Here is a 21,049-nt window from a genome sequence, read left to right as displayed (position 1 = left end):
CTCCAGTCTTCAGTGTCACATGATCCTTCAGAAATCATTCTAATAAGCTGATATATTATATGATTGCTAAACCATGATTCTTCAGGATTCTTTGACAATTAGAAAGTTCAAAAGAACAGCAAATCTTTGAAATCGAAATCTTTTTTGAACACTGTTAATATCTTTACAGTCACTTTTGATCATGATGATGATTTAATGTGTCCTTGCTGAATAAAAGTATTAATTAAAAAATAAAAAAAGACTTTTGAACGATAGTTTTGAGTATACTCTGAATCAGCATTAAAAATATCAGCTGGGAATTGAGTCTGTGTGCACTCTGCGATACGTTTTTTGCTTTGAAAAACACTTACAAATTTTTGTAGGATCTAAGAGATGTTTGATCCTGAACCGGACCCCTTAATTGGAGTCTGCGATCTTAACAAAACTCCCCTGAGCTGCATCTATAACCACTATAACTAAAACTAAAGCCCAGCTGAGGAAACAGAAAATTACCAACCTGCTTTCCAGTCAGTAACAATGCTTGATCTGTGCCACAGAAGCTATTTCTGAGCTCTCCGCTTTGAAAAACGCCCAACCTCATGCAGTCCCGAGGTGTGCGAGGTGCCCTCTGTGGTGCTAAAATCAGCGATAGACAGTCTCTGTATTCGTTTGCATGGTATTATACGAAGCAGGAATGTGCTGCTAGGTTGTACACATCTATTTCTATTCCTCGCTTTCTAGATATCACAGCCTTCAAAACCAATCCATTTACAACTGCAGAATAATACTGGCCTAAGAAAAACACCCACAATAAAGTCTTTTCATATTCTAGAGTCAGATTCCCTTTAGCTTGAAGACTAATTAAACACATAAAACTAGCATTTTGACTGCTTATTAGTATCTATAAAGCACATATTAATGCCTGCATGACCATATTCGAGATCCCTAACACCTAAACTTAACAACTACCTTACTAACTATTCATAAGCAGCAAATTAGAAGTTTACTGAGACAAAAGTTTTACTTAATAGTAGGGCTGCCCTCGACTAAAGATTTTTCTGGTTAATTAGTAGTCGTTTATTTTAAGCATTACTTGACTATTAGTCGCACATTTATTAAGAAACCACATAAATCAATAATAAGCCTTTAATTGCCTACATAGCCTAATAAGCGCTCAAGCGCACAAAAAAAAAAAAAAAAAAAAAACTTGCCACAGCGTGCCAGCAGATATAACAATTATGAATGTGTCAGGGAAAAACAGCAAGTAGACTGCTTCCACACTCCGCAGAGACATTTGAATTAGGGCTGTCAACGATTAATCGCAATTAATCGCATACAAAATAAAAGTTTAAGTTTGCCTAATATATGTGTGTGTACTGTGTGTAATTATTATGTATATATAAATATACACAAATTAATGTGTATATATATGAGAAATATGTTATTAATATACAAAATGGTTTTATTTATATGTAATATAAAATTATAAAAATTCTAATAAATATATATGCTTGAAAATATTTCTTAAATATATACATGAATGTGTTTGTATTTATATCTACATAATAATTATACACAGTACACACACATATATTAGGCAAACTCAAACTTTTATTTTGTATGCGATTAATCGTGATTAATCGTTGACAGCCCTAATTTGAATAGCACATATTTGCCTTTTTTAAGGCCTTATAAAACGTTTTTTTTTTTTCTCAAATTAATTTTATTTTTATCAAATTCTGTATTTTCCATTAATTTTCTGTATTTTCCATTAATTTTCTGTATTCCATTTTTACAATAAATTGATTTTATAAAAATGTATTTATTATTATTTTCTTTCTTAGTTTTTTCCAGAAATACTGTGTTGTGTATTTACATTTTTCTAGTAAATAAATTCTGCTAAATAATTTCTCTGGTAAATATTCCCTAAAAATAAAATTTTAATAATACTTTTATTATTAGTAGGAGTACTATCATTACATTAAGTAATATTTTTCTGTCACAGTTTTTTCAAGTTAAACCAAACTTTTATTTTGATGGGTTGTTGTGAGGACCTTTATAATGATATAATAGCATATAATAGTATTATATTTTATAATAGTAAAATGCTCATGAAGTGACTCTTTGGGCAGTTCTAGAGATTATGTGTTCATGTACTCGTATTGAGGCGGCAGAGGCTGAAACACCACCGCACATTTGCAGCATTCATTCACACAGAGACGCAAAACATGCAGGATGCATATTTAAATAGCCTTTTTGATTTATTTATCCCAAATAGCACAAATTCTGTGACATTCCGCATTATACAGTAAATTCCATTTTTATGCCTGGATTCCATGACTACGCATTGCGGAAATCATTGGGCCCTATTACACATCCCTAGAAATATTAATGTATTCTATGTACCTAATGTTGTGCTGTAATGCTTAATATTTGAAACAACCCATTTGTTATGAAAGGACAATATATGGCCGAGATACAACTATTTAAAAATCTGGAATCTGAGGGTGCTTAAAAAAATAAATAAATAAAAATATTGAGAAAAACGCCTTTAAAGTTGGCCTAAAGAAGTTCTTAGCAATGCATATTAGTAATCAATAATTAAGTTTTGATATATTTATGGTAGGCAATTTACAAAATATTTTCATGGAACATGATTTTTACTTATTATTCTAATGATTTTTGGCATAAAAGAAAAATCGATCATTTTGACCCATACAATGTATTGTTGGCTATTGCTACAAATATACCCGTGCTACTTAAGACTGGTTTTATGGTACAGGGTTACATATAGTGATGCTTTACACAGCAACATCACAAATGATTCATCTAGCTAAATAACAGCAGTTTATATGGGCTGCTGGAACATCTCTGACCCTCTAATGTATCTATAGGCTCCCCAGCAGGACCTCTGCTCATCCGTGTGAGACAACCTGGGATGTATGTTATCATACCTGCTGGGATTCTGATGAAATTTTGCTGTGCGATTACCTCCTGCTGTTTAACACACACATGGGAGTGCAGACGGATGAGATAACACAGTCAACACATAAAAAAATAATCAAGCAAGGGGAAAACAACCGATAAGGTTGTTTGTTTTGACGTACATTGTTGTCGCACATGTGCATTGAAAGAACAATGCCCTGAATGTAAGGTTTACAGTAATCTGGTCACATGGTCACATTTGTAAGACTACAAATAAAAAAGAACATAAGAACTATCAATACAAACTACATTTAACAGCCAAAAATTGTGAAACCGTTTATCAAATGTAGGCGCAAAATGCTTGGAGGAAAAAACCCAGGAAGTAACATCTTTGCCTGCCGTTTCTTTATCCTGTCTGAGTTGCTAAAAATCACTAAATTAAACCGTGCCAGTAGCCATGAGAGCTATTCACAAATCACGAAGCCCTCGTGCTGAGCCGCACTCCGCCACAAGATCGAACAGCTGTCTTATCTCAACTCACAATCGTCCTCTCGGTCCAAAGCACGGAGAAGAACATCCGCCCCCTCCGAACCCGATCCAAATGCTCTGCTCGTCTAAATATAAATCATTTATCTGAAAAGTTCAAAATCAGATCAATTGAACTGTACAAGCGAAGCAGTTTGTCGAAAGGAAGTGAAGCAAGTTTGAAAAGAAAATGTCTGAGCTGAGCATGCATCTGTTCTCAGAAAAGATCATCGAGATTATAATGTGACAGATTTTCCTCTATGTCCTTCCAGGAATATACACATATAATCACAATGCCGTGGCTTTGCGTGTCTTTCATTCGCCTCTTCTCAAAAGAAAAAAAATATTACGAAACAACTGAAATCCGGCCTGATTTTCTAACAATATTTAGCCTTTATCAGGCAAATTCTTGTCTAAAAAGTCCTCATTTGTTATCACTTCAGTAAAATAATAATACTATATATACTTAGAGTCTCCTGCAATCACAAATTTTATCTCTTAGAACACATCTTTGATTATTAAAATAACATTTTTTCCAGTAATAATTATCTTTGTGCCTCAAAATGACTTGAATGTAACTTTAAACCCTTAACTTATTTAGTATACGCATGCCTCGTGAATATGCTAATTAGTCCCGCCCCCACTCAATCACACCAGCTCAGACCTGCTAAACTTTCACTCAGTTAACTGAAGTAGTAAATGCTACATAATGACAAGAGGCAATATTAGATAAATCCAGCATATATGTTTGAACCAGAAACTGATTCTGAAAAAGCAGAGGAGCAGCAAATTATACAGGGTCCTCCACAAGTTGACGTATCAGCATGGTAATGTATTTTATGTGTCGCTTTCTACAGCATCAGTCATGTAACGGTAATTGATATCATTAGCCTTTGGCTTGACTGCATTATCAGACAGCTAATAAAGTGTTGCTAATGTTACACAAACCCTGTTCCTATTCACTAACTCAAAGAGCTACCTGCTGAAAAAAAAAAAAAAAAAAAAAAAAAAACATCCATATGTAGAAATGCATTGCTAATGATATGAAAAGCCTTGTCCCGAGAGTTTACAGGATTGATTACATGTTTGTGACGGTAATAAAAAGTGGTGATTTCAAACTGCACTTTTGAGACCGTCTTTAGTACCCTGAATTTTAAAAGGACAGTTCACTTAAAAATGAAAATACTGTCATTAATTGCTCATTCCAAACTTGTACGACCTTTGTTCACCTTCAGAACACAAATTAAGATATTTTTTTCTGAAATCCGAGAGTTTCAAGGCCCAGAAAGAGTAAAGACGTCATTAAAATACTGATGTCACATGGACTATTTTAACTATGTCCTTACTACCTTTTCTGGGCCTTGAACGTGTGCTGCTGTCTATGCAGGACCAGAAAGCTCTTGGATTTCATCTAAAATATCTTAATATGTGTTCGAAAGATGAACAAAGGTCTTACAGATTTGGAACGAGCAATTAATGAAAGAATTTTCATTTTTGGGTAAAGTATCCCTTTAAAATGGAAAATGTTCAACAATGGTGTTGACTGATAAAGTTCCACCTGGTTTGTCTTTAAGCCTATTAAATACACTAAACAGATGTGTAAACAAAGTTAAAAATTAGATTTTCACCACCGGGGTCTTCAAGCCACAAGAATTCACTATGGAATTGTCTAAAAAGACACCTGCATGCCATTAAAATGTAAAAAGGCGGAGCTCCGTCTCCATTAAACAATGAGATACCCGTCCCTCAGGAGACGCTCTTTGACCTTAGACTCATCTTCAGATGCAAACCACATTTATTGTGGGGTTTGGGGTCATGGCAGGGGTCAGACTGGAACATGCATAAAGGTCAAAAGGTCGAAGTTATTTACTCACCAGGTCGTGGTTGGTTGAGTTGGAATCATCCTCAGGAAAGGGGATGTATACAGCTAAGGCCATGCAGTTGGCGAAAATCGCTATCAATATAAAGATATCAAATGGCCTGAGATGACAGTTAAGGAATAGAACAAAGAGAATTAATAATTATAAATAAAGTCAGAAGCAATTAATATACATTCAGTCACTCTTGTGAAGGTCTCAAAGAATCAATCAAAGAGGACAAAATCTTGGATATATGTGAGCCTGGACCACAAAACCAGTCGTAAGTAGCATGGGTATATTTGTCACAATAGCCAAAAAAACACTGTATGAGTCAAAATTATCAATTTTTCTTAAATGCCAAAAATCATTGGGATATTAAGTAAAGATCATGTTCCATGAAGATATTTTGTACATTTCCTTCCATAAATACATTAAAACTTAATTTTTGATTAATAAATCAACTTCAAAGGCGATTTTCTTAATATTTTGATTTTTTTGCCCCCTCACATTCCAGATTTTCAAATAGTTGTATCTCAGCCAAATATTGTCCTATCCTAACAAACCATATATCAGGGGAAAGCTTATTATTCAGATTTTAGATTATATATATATAAATCACAATTTCAAAAAATTGACCCTTATGACTGGTTTTGTGGTCCAGCGTCACATATTGTACATATTTAAAACAATGGAAAGAGAAAAATTAAAAATCTGAGATCAAAATGTGATAAATCAAATTTTAACTCATTAATTTAAACATTTCCAGAACTAAACAAGGCTAAGTTTTTTTTTCTGCCAGAAATTTAGATTTGTTACTTGGCTTGCTAACATTTTTATTTTTTTACGGTCTGAAAAACACATTTTGTTTTTTAGAACATTTTTTGGCCTGAAACTCTCACACTGGCCCCTGTTCATCTGTACATATATATATTATTAATTCCAGCTAAATTTCATCTTGTGATTGCTCAAAAGGGTCAGAAGGGAACAGCAGAGCTACTTGCATGCGTTTTAACGGTAAAAAGTCCATCACAACACCACTGACTCAGCCGCTCTGCTTTCCTGCTAGTGAGACGTACAAAATGTAAATAAAACCGGTGTGAGTCAGAGGAGCTGAAAATGCTGCAGTCCACATTAAACATTCGACAGTCAATCATTTTAAATCTATCCTTGCTTTCACAAAAATGCATAATTTTGTGTGTCAAGGATACATTTCACTCTACATTCTAGGTTGCGTCTTATATTACTTTAAACGCATTTTGAAAATCCAGTACAGTGCGATGTTCTAATTTTATGCTGCTAAATACTCTTATTAGGCCATGAGCTAGGACACTAAAATGTTGGATTATGCGCCATTCAGGGGAAGTTCTCTCTGACTTTCCCATGAGTCCCTTGAGGAAAGACAAGGCTGGTGCTTGGCTAACATTAGCTTTTGCATGCTCCTGCACAAATGCTCACACCTGCAATGCTTGTTTCTTGTTTCACTGTACATTATATTGTACATCCTGTCCTATACATCCTCTCTAACAGAGATGAAGCTGAAATCTACAGCTTGGAAGCCATAGCTCCTTTATCTTCCCCACAGGGCTGGGGAACAGATGTTCTTTTCAAAGCTCAGCTATACACGCTGACTTGCGTTTGAGATTAAGGTGTTCCTCACTGCAGGGAACACAGCTTCGCTCTAATAAAGACCACCAGACAAGCTTCCACCGGAGATCAAGAGCTGGGACGTCTGCTCTAGACACAAAGGTGGACTACTTTCATTTGTTTACCTGTTCTCTTGATAATTTGCTCAATTGTTTCATCCCGCCTTCAACTATTTTCAGCACAAGCCACAAGCAAACCACACCATATGCTAGTGTTCTCAAAAAATAATGCCTGAAGAAACTCCAAAGTGTATTTACAAGCAATAAACTATGACCTGAAGAGCAGACCACTAGTTTTTCCACATGTTCAAAAGCAACTCTGCTAAAACAGAATACACTAAAAACCTCTATGCTGCCATTTTTTCCATTAAACATAAACAGAATATTTGAGTCAACTGTTCATTATAAAAATCCTTCAGGTCCCACCAATTCTTAGATTTTTCAGCATTTCTGTGTATTTGAACCCTTTCCAACAATGCCTGTATGATTTTAAGATCTGTATTTTCACACTGCATTAAGAGTCAGGGGGTGAAAACTTTTTGAAATTGAAGATCAGGATAAATTTAACTTATTTTGTCTTCTGGGAAACATGTAAGTATCTTCCGTAGCTTCTGAAGAGCAGTACTAAATGAAAAAAACATGATATTTAGGCAAAATAAGAAAAAAATTGCACATCCATTCAAAAGTTTTCACCCTCTCTTAAGCATCGTTTTTCCTTTTAGAGCATCAGTGAGTGTTTGAACTTTCTGCAATAGTTGTGTATTAGTCCTTCAGTTGTCCTCAGTGTGAAGTGACGGATCTCAAAATCATACAGTCAATGTTGGAAAGGGTTCAAATACACAAAAAGCTGAAAAACCATATAAAATAAATTCAACTATTTTTTTTCTTGTGGACTATATGTAAATATACAGCTTTGGAACGACACAAAGCTGAGAAAATGATGACAAAATTGTCATTTTAAGGGGAAAAAAATTATTTTAAACTTTAATATGAGAACATTTTGTACACCCCAAAAATCTTAAAGAGATAGTTCACCCAAAAATGAAAATTACACCATTATTTACTCACCCACAAGCCATCCTAGGTGTACAAGACTTTCTTCTTTCAGACTAATACAAACAGAGTTATATTAACTAACAGAGTTATATTAAGGTCCTGGCTCTTTCGAGCTTTATAATGGCAGCGAATGGGTGTTAAGATTTTCAAAGTCCAATAACCTGCATCCATCCATCATAAAAAGTACTCCACACAGCTCAGAGGGGTCAATAAAGGCCTTCTGACGTGAACCGATGCGTTTGTGTAAGAAAAATATCCTTATTTAAAATGAACCATAATCTCCACATCCCACCTTATCATCTGGAACACCACTCTCTCATGAACACAAGCACAACTTACAGTTTAAGTTTTAAATATGGATACATTTCTTACACAAACGCATTGATTTGCTTCAGGAGGCCTTTATTAACCCCCCAGAGCTGTGTGGAGTACTTTTACGATGGATGGATGCACTTTATTGAACTTCACAATCTCAACAGCCATTCACTCCCATTATAAAGCTTGGATGAGTCAGGACATTTATTAATATAACTCTGATTGTATTCGTCTGAAAGAAGGAAGTCATATACATCTAGGATGGCTTAAGGATAAGTAAATTGTGAGGTAATTTTCATTTTTGGGTGCGCTATCCCTTTAATATTAGTCAATCTTGACTGAAAACTGATGTTTAAAGGATACTTCCATTCCACGAGGCTGATACAGGCCCGGCGGATGGGATTGTTGAGGTTGAGGCAGAAGAGAGCTCTCTGCGGCCGCGTGTTGGCCGAACTGCCCTGTTTTTTGCTCTTGGCATACTGCTGCCGCTTCTTCTGGGCCAGCGAGCCGACCGGTACCACTGACGGTACAGGTACGGAGGCTGCGGGGGGCGCGGCAGGAGTCGCAGCAGGCGGAGCAGGGCCGTTGGCGCTCATGGTGCGGGCTTGGGCCTGAGCGGGGCGTCCACCAGCATGGGCCTGCCAGGGGAGAGGGCACAGGGGTGGGCGCTGAAGCGGAGGGTCTCACCAACAGGCTGGCACGTCACCAGAGACAGGTACTCTGGTACTGCTGGCATAATTTGCCTCTGTGAAAGACAGAGAGGAGAGTTAGAGAGAAAGCGCAGAGAATATAGTGGGAGGCTGTGCAGTGACTTCCTTCACCGCTACATTATATTATGCAACAATGTGGGTGTAGGACTAAAAGATGCATACAGTATGTCTTTGGGTCTAAAGGCCAGTGTCTCAACCAAGGTTTGCGAGCAGTCCAACGTGTAAAAGGCGTGGGCACCAAAAGAATCTCTATATTTGAAGGAACAGTTAATCTAAATATGAAAATTATGTCTTTATTTACTCCATTTCACATCAAAAGCGTCAAAACGATAAGCCTCATGCACTATATTTAAGATATTATGAAGCCATATGATAGCTTTGTGTAAGGACTGACTGCGGTGACGCATTTCCATAGTTATGAACAGAAATTTAGCACAGTTGTTTATATTTAGAGTTTTTTTTAAGAATATACATTTATAACATTATCCGTTATACTGCTTTTGCATTAAATGACAGAAAACTGGTTAAAGTGATTTTAATATAAAGACTGAGGCAGTGACGGCAAATTGCTTCTGATATTTTTTTTACCTCTTTTGGAAAGTCATGTGCTATCATATTTTTATTTTCCCTTGCTGTTGGAGCAAATGTGAACTCAAAAATATATTTGTTTTAATTTATACAAATTATAATCCACAGAGCTTTCTGCTTTTTGAAAAAAAAAATGTGAAAAGATAAAAAAAAATTGACTTTAATAACTGACTTTAAGACTCAATCAGTAACCCTTTGCAATAAGGTTCTATTATTTAATGCATTAACAATGAGCAATGCATTTGCTAGAGTATTAAAATAATATTATTTAAATACATAGCATTTAGTAATATTAACAATGCATGCAATTTTGATTTTAATGATGTATATTTGCTTTATATATAATAATTGCTTTAGAAGTATTTTCACAGCTAGTTCATGTTATGGTTACATGAATTACATGATTTTATTCTACATATGTGACCCTGGACCACAAAACCAGTCTTAAGTAGCACGGGTATATTTATAGCAATAGCCAAAAATACATTGTATGTATTGTATAGGTCAAAATTCATTAGGATATTAAGTAAAGATCATGTTGCATTAAGATATTTTGTAAATATATCTAAACTTATTTTTTGATTAGTAATATGCATTGCTAAGAACTTAATTCTGACAACTTTACAGGCAATTTTCTCAATACTTAATTTATTTATTTTTTTTTTTTTTTGCAGATTCCAGATCTTCAAATAGTTGTATCTCAGCTAAATATTGTCCTACCCTAACAAACCATACATCATTGGAAAGCTTATATTCTTAAATCTCAGTTTCAGAAATTTGACCCTTATGACTGGTTTTGTCACATATGTAAATATATATATTGTCAATATAATATATAACACATCATGTCAATATATATACTTATTGACATGAGGTTTTATTCCATCAAATCAAACCATGAAACCAGGAACATCCAGTATTGAAAAGTCTGAAGCAGTGCAATAACACATTTAGGTGCACATACAATGTGCCAGCTTAAACTAAAAATATCATTATTATACTGGTTACTATGATTTCACAACAAACCGGGACAGCGAAAAGGAAAAGCATAACACAGCATAACTGACAGAGGTATTATTAGGATAATGTCACAAAAAAAAAGTTACAGCCTGTGGAAAAATCAATGTGCGTAGCGTGACCCAATGAAAACCAGCCTGCAAATAGATGCATTGTGGCAGAGAATCACACGACCAACATCCCCACAATAAAAACAGCAAACAACAGCAAAATAAAAACACGCTCTGAATTGAAATCCAAGCAAAAAGCACACATCCATGCTCACGGGATCCACAAATGTCACTCGTATACATCAGAGTCCTTGAACCACTAGGCCCCGCAGAGGAAATAAAGACATGCATGGAAAGGTCATATCGCCTGTATACATTTCCCTTTAAGCATTTGTCTTCCATCGAATCGTGAAAACCTAAGACACCGCATCCAAATGTGTCACAAATATAAGCCAATGCTCTGCTGTCATTGGAGAGGATATACAACAGCCTAAATGTTTATCTTTACACCAATGATATAGGACATTAAGTGCACTGTATCCTTGTCAATACTGGCTTGTTTATCAGATGTATCCTATTTATCACTCTAACGTCATGCATGATGCAAATTGATAATGAAATATAGTTTCTTAATGCCTTCATTTGCATAGACACTAAATGTTGACGTTTAACCATCTCTTGTAAGACAATGACACATATTGTGATTCTAACATCGGGATGCATATATCGGATGGCATATACATGCGTTTCTTACAAGCGTTTCTCCATACATATGGCAGCCAAATCTGTGTCTTTCTTTAGATGATGCCAATGATGCTCAGTTGCAACAGCTGTGATGCGTCTTTATAGTCACCGACTGTTCATTTCTTTAAAAAACGCCTGATTATGACAAGCAGTGACAACATCAAAGGTCTAACGGGAGCAAAACGAGCGCAAAATCCTCTGCATCAGCACCATCAGCATCTTTTCGGCTCCGACTCGGATGCGAAATGATCGCACTCCATCATTTGTTTAAAAAGATCCATTTTAACCAGATAGACGCCAGGCCGCTGCTTGAACATCGTACCTTTGATGAGGTCTTTCCTTTCAGCTGAGGAGGAGGATGATTCGGCTTATATCCAGAGATAAAACTCCGACATCGATTAAAACGCTCAGGTCCGATCTGACACGGTAAATTCAAATTCATCAGTCTGCGTTCGTTATTTTGCGCGTGAGAGAGCGCGAGAGCTTCCTCGCGTTCGGCGCGCGCTGCCCGTGTTTAAGCGTCACGCGGCGTCGGTGAACGGTGAAATGAGCTGAACTCCCCCTCTGGCTGTGCACGCACAAACCGCTTACTTTAGTGACGAGGGCTCCGAATCATTTAGAGAATCGGTTCGTTTAAATGGATCATTTCGTAGCCATCATTCAGTTCCCAGTGTGGGATGTTACTTTTCTTTTTTGTTGTAATTCGTTTTTTTCTTTGTTTGTTTGTTTTAGGTGATATTTATTGTCTTAACAATATTGGTTTAAAAATACTGTTAATAATAGGCCTGTTGTTCACAATATGTTTAAATGTATATATTAATAGGCTTACCATGTTATATTAAAATAAAAATAAAAATATTATTCTCGTTTTATTGTACTCCTAAAAAAGTCGTGTCGAGTGATTTATGATTTTAATGTCTCGTTTCAATGAACGGTTTATAAAACGATTCATTTTGAATCGTTTAAGGAATCGATTCATTTAAATTGATCATTTCGTAAGATCGCTCGAGCTTGGGGTGTTTTCTTTTTTGTTTTGTTTTTTCTTTGTTTGTTTGTTTTAGGTGATATTTATTGTCTTAACAATAATGATTTAAAAATACTGTTAATAATAGGCCTGTTGTTCACAATATGTTTAAATGTATATATTAATAGGCTTGCCATGTATCCCCAGTTTGGTTAACAATATTATTCTCGCTTTGTTTTACTCGTAAAAAAGTCATGTCGAGTTCAATGAACGGTATATAAAACGATTCATTTTGAATCGTTTAAGGAATCGATTCATTTAAATTGATCATTTCGTAAGATCGCTTGAGCTTGGGGTGTTTTCTTTTTTGTTGTAAATCGTTTTGTTTTTAAGTGATATTTATCGTTTCAACAATATTGGTATCAAAAATGTTGTTAATAATAGGCCTGTTGTTCACAATATGTTAAAATTAATAGATTAATAGCCCTATCATTTATTCCCAATTTTGCTGACAATATTATTCTCGCTTTGTTTTACTCCTAAAAAAGTAATGTGGAGTGATTTATGATTTGAATGTCTCGTTTCAATGAATGGTTTATTAAACGATTCATTTTGAATCATTTAAGGAATCGATTCATTTAAATTGATAATTTCGTAAGATCGCTTGAGCTTGGGGTGTTTTCTTTTTTGTTGTAAATCGTTTTGTTTTTAAGTGATATTTATCGTTTCAACAATATTGGTATCAAAAATGCTGTTAATAATAGGCCTGTTGTTCACAATATGTTCAAATTAATAGATTAATAACCCTACTATTTATTCCCAGTTTTGTTGACAATATTATTCTCGCATTATTTGATTTATGATTTGAATGGTTCGTTTTAATGAACGGTTTATAAAACGATTCATCGATTCAATTGAGTCACCACTGAAAAATTGTCACCCAGGTCAATTTTGTTGTATAATTAGGTTTTGGTTATTTTAGTTGTAGTGTTTTTTTCTTTGTTTGTTTGTTTTTAGGTGATATTTATTGTTGCAGAAATATTGGTAGGCTATCAAAACACGATTCATCAATTCAGTTGAGTCATCACTGAAAAGTGTTAATCAGCTGCAGTTTACAGGTACATTTTTGTTGTATAATTAAGTTGTGGTTATTTTAATATTACATTCTAATATAATATTATATTTAATATAATTTTATTTTAAATATTTGTGTCTGTCACAAGCTAATAACCAATCACGATCGAAGATAACCAAGCAAGCCAATCAGCTTTCAGTAACGCGGGTGCGTCAACAAACCTGTTTCTTGGTAACTGGTGAGAGGGAAAAACAGGTGAGGAGAAAATTTCAAATTTAGCCAAAATGTCGATTAAAAACAAATTAATGACTGAATGACTGAATGAATTTTCCATAGCTAATAAAGGAGTTGGGGTGAATGTGCACAGGTGAGTAGACATTTCTTGGGATGTTGCTCTCATTTCACTCAGTTCATGTATTACTGTTTATTTTATTAAGGGGATATCGTTTGTTTACCTGAGCATAATTATTACCAAATATATGAAAGCGATATAAAAACACGTGACGTGTGTTTATTTTTACAATAAAAATCATTATGATAATTATTAAGATATATTAGTTGTTCTTAATATTGTGAAGACATGATTTTACTCAAAAAGTCAGTCGTTACGAATCGGTTCGACCGAATCTTTAACAAGAATTGGTTCAAAAGAATCATTCGTTCGCGAATCGGACTCAACACTCAGTACAATCAGCAAGAATGAACGAACTACTAACAGGTGTTTGGCAGTACTGAAACACGATAGAGCAAAATGTATTTGCTAATAATAATTTCACTAATATTTAGATTATTTTCACTGATTATGGGCCGTCTTTTACATCCAGGGTTTTTCTTTGCGTTTGCAGTTTGCTCTTAACACACACATACTGAGAAAATTAAGCAAGGAAGTGAGGAAAATTAAAAGTCATACTGTGTGAAAAAAAAAACACAGTAAGTCAGTAGAACTGAAGGCCTTTAAAAACATGCAATTAGAGCTCAGAGAGTTAGGACTTCCCTTGAGTAATCATTTTCAAAGTGGAAATTTGTAATCTGAATTTTCTAAAGAAACCCACTTTAAATATTTTTTCAGCATTTCACAAGTTCATATGGGAGGTGAGTCTACTATTTCTGGAGACTATCAACACAAACGGCAAGAATGTGACAGTGATAGACACATTTCCCATGCACTGCAGTCAAAAATCATTTATTTGGGCATGTTCGTGAATACTTCAATTTTATTTATTGCAGATCAACCTCGATCGAAGAATAATCCTGTAATGTTTCTTTTCATGCAACACTTCAAACAATCTATCAGCCATCTTTAGAAAAGACAACACCTGCTCACCACCTGCTCTACTCAGAAACTCATACCATCTCTCACATTACCTCTCATGTCTGGAATATTCTTTGCTCTCATGCAAACAACCGAACATTCAATGACATTCTTGAGCTCAAATTGAACAATTTTCAGTATTCATTGTATAATGCAAAGATGGAAAATACTGGATTACTACATAGATATATACGTTATTTCTATATATACAACATATCTGCATTCTGGAAAGACAAATAGAACAGAAAATCATTTTATATGTACAAATTACTGTTTATAAGTGTATTTCTTTGTGGTGAATCCTTAAATAGATGTCTTCTATATTTCACATATTTTAAATTCAACATCCCATAAACTGAAAAAGCAGAAAATACTATAGAAATTTGATCTATTACAGCAGGAATCGATGTTCGCTCACCTTTGGGACTGTTGCTTTTATGAATCCAATAAAACGCTGTCAGAAAACCCATGATGAAGCTGTAGTACAGTCCATGTGTTTTTCTGATGTGACCGGTGAAAGGTTCAGGCAGGCCTTGGGCTCGCTCTGAGACCGGGATAGATTTACGGCCGGTGTCCACTTACCTGTCTAACAGATATAATGGTTTCTCCCCGAGGCAACTTTAATAATTAAATGCCTTATTGGGTATTTCGGCCAATCAGCATTCACAGTTTCTTCTGTCGTTTTCACATGACGTGAACCTGTACTGTACAGTGAAGCACACATAAATTAAAAAAAAAAAAAAAAAAAACACAAAACATCCTAGGGGTGATTTTTATTCAAACTAACAGATTTCATAAGGCCAAAAAACAATATGTGACCCTGGACCATAAAATTAGTCATAAGTAGCACGGGTATATTTGTAGCAATAACCAAAAATACACTGTATGGGTCAAAATTATTGATTTTTATGCCAAAAATCATTAGGATATTAAGTAAAGATTATGTTACATGAAGATATTTTGTCATTTTCACCGTAAATATATCAAAACTTAATTTTTGATTAGTAATATGCATTGCTAAGAACTTCGTTTAGACAACTTTAAAGGCGATTTTCTCAATATTTACTTTGTTTCTGGATTCTAGATTTTCATGTAGTTGTATTTTGGCCAAATATTGTCCTATCTTAACCATACATCAATGGAAATCTTATTTATTCAGCTTTCAGATGATGTGTAAAAATCCCAATTTCAAAAAATTGACCATTTTTTACAAGAAAATACTATTTGAGTCTTTCTACTTAAAAATGAAATTTTCTTTGTAATTATTTGTGAATGATACTAGTCATTTCTATGATGATGTGATAATTAAAAATATCCAACACCATTCTTTTCAGTGTATGAAAATCTATTATAAAAATCTTACAAATATTATTATTAAAACATTAAAATGAAAGACTATAGTCATGAATATGACAGAAACAGTGTGAAATAATTTCACATAATTATTACAATAATCAACTCAAACATTATAGTATTTGTGAAAATATTGTAAATACATACAGATAAATACTTTCTAAATACAAATAAATAATGTATTCATAATTTAGATATTATAAATACATGAATATAATTTTTAAACAACGTTTGAGAAAATAATTTCCATTTTCCCCTTTTTATTAAACTTTTATGGAAGGTTAGTGTCCAAATTAAGTAAATAATTTTTTAAAAAATCATAAAAATATTTTTATTTAAATACATAAAATGCTAGTATGAAGTTAGCTTTATCAACACAAAAAAATATTAAATAAATAAATAAATGTCATTTCCATCACAAAATAATTATGCTCAGGTACACACAGATGTAGATTTCAGTCCCTGTGCCTCTTTCTCTCTCTTCTTCTCTTTCTACCTGCATTTTCGTCATTGTTTGTCTTGCTGACTGCTGAAGTGAAGCTCATGTAGCATCAGAGGTATCTTTTGGCAGCAATGAGAGCCACACTTGTGTCATGGTGTTCTTTACCACTATCACTACCAATAGCATGCTGTGTTTCTCTTCAGACAATCAACACTTATTTTGTGAGAGTCAGCAATATTAAAATACATTAAATGGTATGGTTGAGGAGAGGTGTGCTTTTGCTCTTTAAAGCTATCAGACTTACATTAAAAAATGTGGGGATTTTTCTCCCAATGTTCACCAAGGCTGCATTTATTTGACCATAATATTATTACAATTTAAAAGAGCATTTTTTTATTTGAATATATTTTAAAATGTAATTTATTCCTGTGATGCAAAGCTGAATTTTTCAGCATCATTAGTCCAGTCTTCAGTGTCACATGATTCTTCAGAAATCATTGTAAGATGCTGATTTTCTGCTCAAGAAACATTTGTATTATTATCATTATTTTGTTTAGACCATAATACATTTTTTTAGTATTCTTTGATGAATATGAAGTTTAAAAGAACAGCATTTATTTGAAATCTTTTGTAATAACACATTTATTTACTGCCACTTTTGGTCAGTTTAATGCGTTCTTGCTGAATAAAAGTCTTAATTTCTTTTTAAGATGCTAGCATTGTGGCAGCACGTTTTACATGGGAATTACAAGCTTTTATTTCTCGTATGTCACCCAGTGTGTGTGTGTGTGTGTGTGTGTGTGTGTGTGTGAAGTGAGAACAGAAGTGAAGAGCCCTGAGGGTCAGTTGTAGTATGTTGTCAGCTTCATTCCCAGCATCCCTACAACAGTCTTTCTTTCTTTTGCTTTCTCTCTCTCTCCCTATACCTGCCTATCTCTTTTTCCTGCATCTGTTTTGCTTCTTTATGAGATTTGTGGCCTTTATTTCTCATTAGTTTAATCACTTCCTCTCATTTCTGTGTCTCACTTTCCTTCTAATGTAATTGTGTGCAGAATAACACTACTGAATTTTTCTGCCCTGTCAGGCTGTTGCACGCCATCCTTTCACCTAGTTGGCTGCAGTCTGAATGATCGACAGCCGTAGATGACTGACAGCTGACCACCCCTCCCCCTTGGGTGCTGAGGGTAAGTGCTATGTCGCTGTAGCAACCACAGAATGACTTATGGGTAATCGAGTGAGCACCAAGAACCGACGCGCCCCTCAAGGAGCATCTGGCATTAAAATCAAGTTTGTCTCAGTATTGTGCCAACATGTCTGCGTAACATATCACCCTAAAATCATTTTTTTAAAAAATCAACTATACCACTAATTTTTCTTTTGCATTGAGTCATTATTTCTAAGATTTCTAAGTGCATAATTCGACATGTAAAACACTTGTAAAAAAAAAAAATAATTATGGAAAATTCCTTTATATTAATACAGTGCATTGTGCCATATTTTAACAGATTTTTTGCCGCGTGTATACATAATGTATAAGCACATCATTATTTATGCATAATAAATATTTTATATTTAAATATCAATAATGTAACAAAGAACTGTATAACAAATTATATAACAAAACTTTTTTTAGCAATGGCCATGATGTAATTGTAATAATGATGATTTAAATAAAATAATACATAATTCATATTTTATAATATTATTTAGTAATTAAAATTACTTTAATAACATTAATTAAATGTGGTAATTAATAAATCACAATGCATAAAATAAATATATATATAAAATATGCGTATGTGTATATAATTTATTAAAGAAAAAATATATATATAGTAATAAATAAATAAATTATAGTAAATAAATAAGTGTAATAAATAAATAAATATATATTTTTGAATATATATATATATATATATATATATATATATATATATTGTTATGTTTATTCAAACAAATACTTTTTTTCTTCTGATTTTGAGGGTGAAATGTACATTTTTATGTCAGCTAAGTACATTTTCCTTCTTTATTGTCATTCATGTGTCATTATCATCAAAAATCATTGCTATTAGCAAAAAAATATTTATTTATTTCATTTCATATATCATGGTGAGTTATGTCTATTTAAATAAAATTAGAAGAAAATATTTTATATTTAAGTATAAAATAAAATGTAATAAAAAATGCTGTTTTAGCATATAATGTGATATATATATATATATATATATAATTTGATGTAAAATTTACATAAATATTATTTAACATCATGGTAATTTAATTTAAATAAAATTAAAAATAATAATAAATATAAAGCACTATGTATATTAGATTTATTCAGATTTATTTCATTTTTTTCTTCCGAGATGAAATGTACATTTTTTCTTTGGGGGTGAAATGTAAATTTTTTGTCAGTTAAGTACATTTCCATCTTTATTGTCATTAATGTAATGCAAATATCACTGTTGTTACCAAAAAAAATTATTTGATTTTATATATCATGGTAATTGATGTCTTTTTAAATCAAATTATAAAAAAAATATTTGATATTTAAATATTGCAAAAAAAAATTACCATATAATGTGATGAAAAATTCACATATATATTATTTAACATCATGGTAATATTTGCTTTCGGTCTGTTTGCACTGTATGAAGTTGAGAGCCGCATTTGTATTTGTTGGAGGATGTGAATATTAGCATCTATGTCACCAGAGTGGTGTTATTTCATATATCCCAAGGACTTTGCTCAGGTTGATTCAGTGCAGCCAACACCTAGGCCTCCCAGATCGCATTGTGTGGCGCTGTGTTAAGTTATGATTTTAACTGTTGTTGTAGTCTGCGCCGTTTGCTGCCAAAGAAAGTAAAAATAGAAACAGTCATGCACCCTGAATGTACATTCCCTTCAGGAGGTGAGGGACCACGGGCCTTCCTGATTGGCTGACGGGTGTCACATGGCCGTAGGTTCTCAGGCTAGGATTGGGTCACACATTTTAGAGCAGTTTGATGACAAGTGTTTCTGACTGGGATGGAAAGCCCAGAGGAGATACTGCTTACTCAGAGATCAAGAGAGCGAGAGAGAAAGAATGAAGAGGGAAAAAAGGACAGCGGAGTGGGCGGAGACTGGCCTTATGACATCAGAACAGCTTTCTGAGAATTCATATTACTCACTTAAAGATTTAAGCTGCGCATTTCACATACCTGACTGGAAAAGTAAACTATTGTGCATTTTTTTTTAAATCATTTATTTTAGTTCACCTAAAATAAAATAAAATAAAATAAAATAAAATAAAATAAAATAAATGTATTATTAATTACTCACGTATTTTGGATTCAACAGATTTTTCCCATAATAATATTAATAATAATTAATAATTAATAATAATAATAACATATTCGTGTTGTTCAAATTCAAAAGATTTTACCTTCTCTTGTAAAGCTTGAAAACTCAAGTTTTTTTAAATTGCAGTTATAACATAAAATAAATAAATACAATACAATTAATACAATAAAACAAAATATATATATACTGTATATAAAATAAATTAATTGTGAAATGTTTCAGAGAATAAATCATCTATATAATTATAGTATTTATGGATGCTAACAGTGTATTTAATTTTTCCACACACATTTTTTCCATCCTTTTTAAAATTTGAAAACTCCAGTCCCTCCTTATTGTAATTATTACATAAAATAAAATAAATAAAACGTATGATTTAATATAAATAATTTATTTAAAATTACCTAAAATAAAGATACATAAAAAAAATACAATAAATAATAAAACAAAATAAAAGGTTTGTGTTTACATGATATATGTGTGTACTGCGTATATTTATTATGTATATATAAATACACACACATGGATGTAAATATTTAGGAGAAATGTTATGATTATATATAAAACATTTACATTTATATATAATCTAAATCATATATATGTATGCACATATTATGTAAACATATAAACACGATTAATCGTTTGACAGCTTTAATTTTTTTTTCCATCTTTTAAAACCCGAAAACTCCAGTACCCATTCATTATAAATAAATAAATAAATAAATAAATTAATTAATTAATTATAAATTCTGAGATGGTTTTCATATTAAGTAGTCTAGATACTAACAATATTAATGGAAACTAAGACAGGATTTCATTCTTCCACACCTTCCCTCAAGACATTCTAGTCCTTGTCTGATTGTGAGTGACAGAGATGCAGTAAAATGACATCACAGCATTCAAAATCCCACACGTGGCATGGGATGGCAGAATACGACACGTGACATAACTGGACAACCTAAGCATGACATTGCAGAGGGGCAGCGAGTCATGTGGTCATTGTGCAAACACTGCCAGCTGTGTTGATTCACTACCGAATGTGTGTGCTGCAGACAGACACCACATGATATCATCACAGCTAATTTCAGAACCACTTCGCTAATATGTTTTATTATTGTACTACTGTGGCTATAATTGTAATTCTCAAAACATTTCATACACCGGAAATACTGAGAGAAAGTTCTCCAATCTAGACTTTTGGCTTCTGAAATGA

At 33.3% G+C, this 21,049-nt stretch overlaps 1 protein-coding gene across 13 annotated transcripts in view; it reads right to left on the bottom strand.

Annotated features, from left to right (window-relative positions):
- Positions 1-11,900, bottom strand: part of cacna1da (calcium channel, voltage-dependent, L type, alpha 1D subunit, a) — a 110,780-nt gene extending 98,880 nt beyond the window's left edge. For all 13 annotated transcript variants that reach the window (XM_051122141.1, XM_051122142.1, XM_051122143.1 and 10 more), the window contains exons 1-3: positions 11,674-11,900; positions 8,666-9,047; positions 5,304-5,409 (exon numbers count right to left, since the gene is read on the bottom strand). In XM_051122141.1, the coding sequence (XP_050978098.1) occupies positions 5,304-5,409; positions 8,666-8,898 (339 nt within the window). In that variant the 5' untranslated portion in view covers positions 8,899-9,047; positions 11,674-11,900. The remainder of the gene's footprint in view (positions 1-5,303; positions 5,410-8,665; positions 9,048-11,673) is intronic.
- Positions 11,901-21,049: the final 9,149 nt, after the last annotated feature.

The sequence above is a fragment of the Labeo rohita genome, chromosome 11, assembly GCF_022985175.1.
Source record: "Labeo rohita strain BAU-BD-2019 chromosome 11, IGBB_LRoh.1.0, whole genome shotgun sequence".
In the NCBI taxonomy this organism is placed as follows: Eukaryota; Metazoa; Chordata; class Actinopteri; order Cypriniformes; family Cyprinidae; genus Labeo; species Labeo rohita.
Note: the sequence above shows the minus strand (reverse complement) of the source record. Positions and strands in the feature narration are given on the sequence as shown.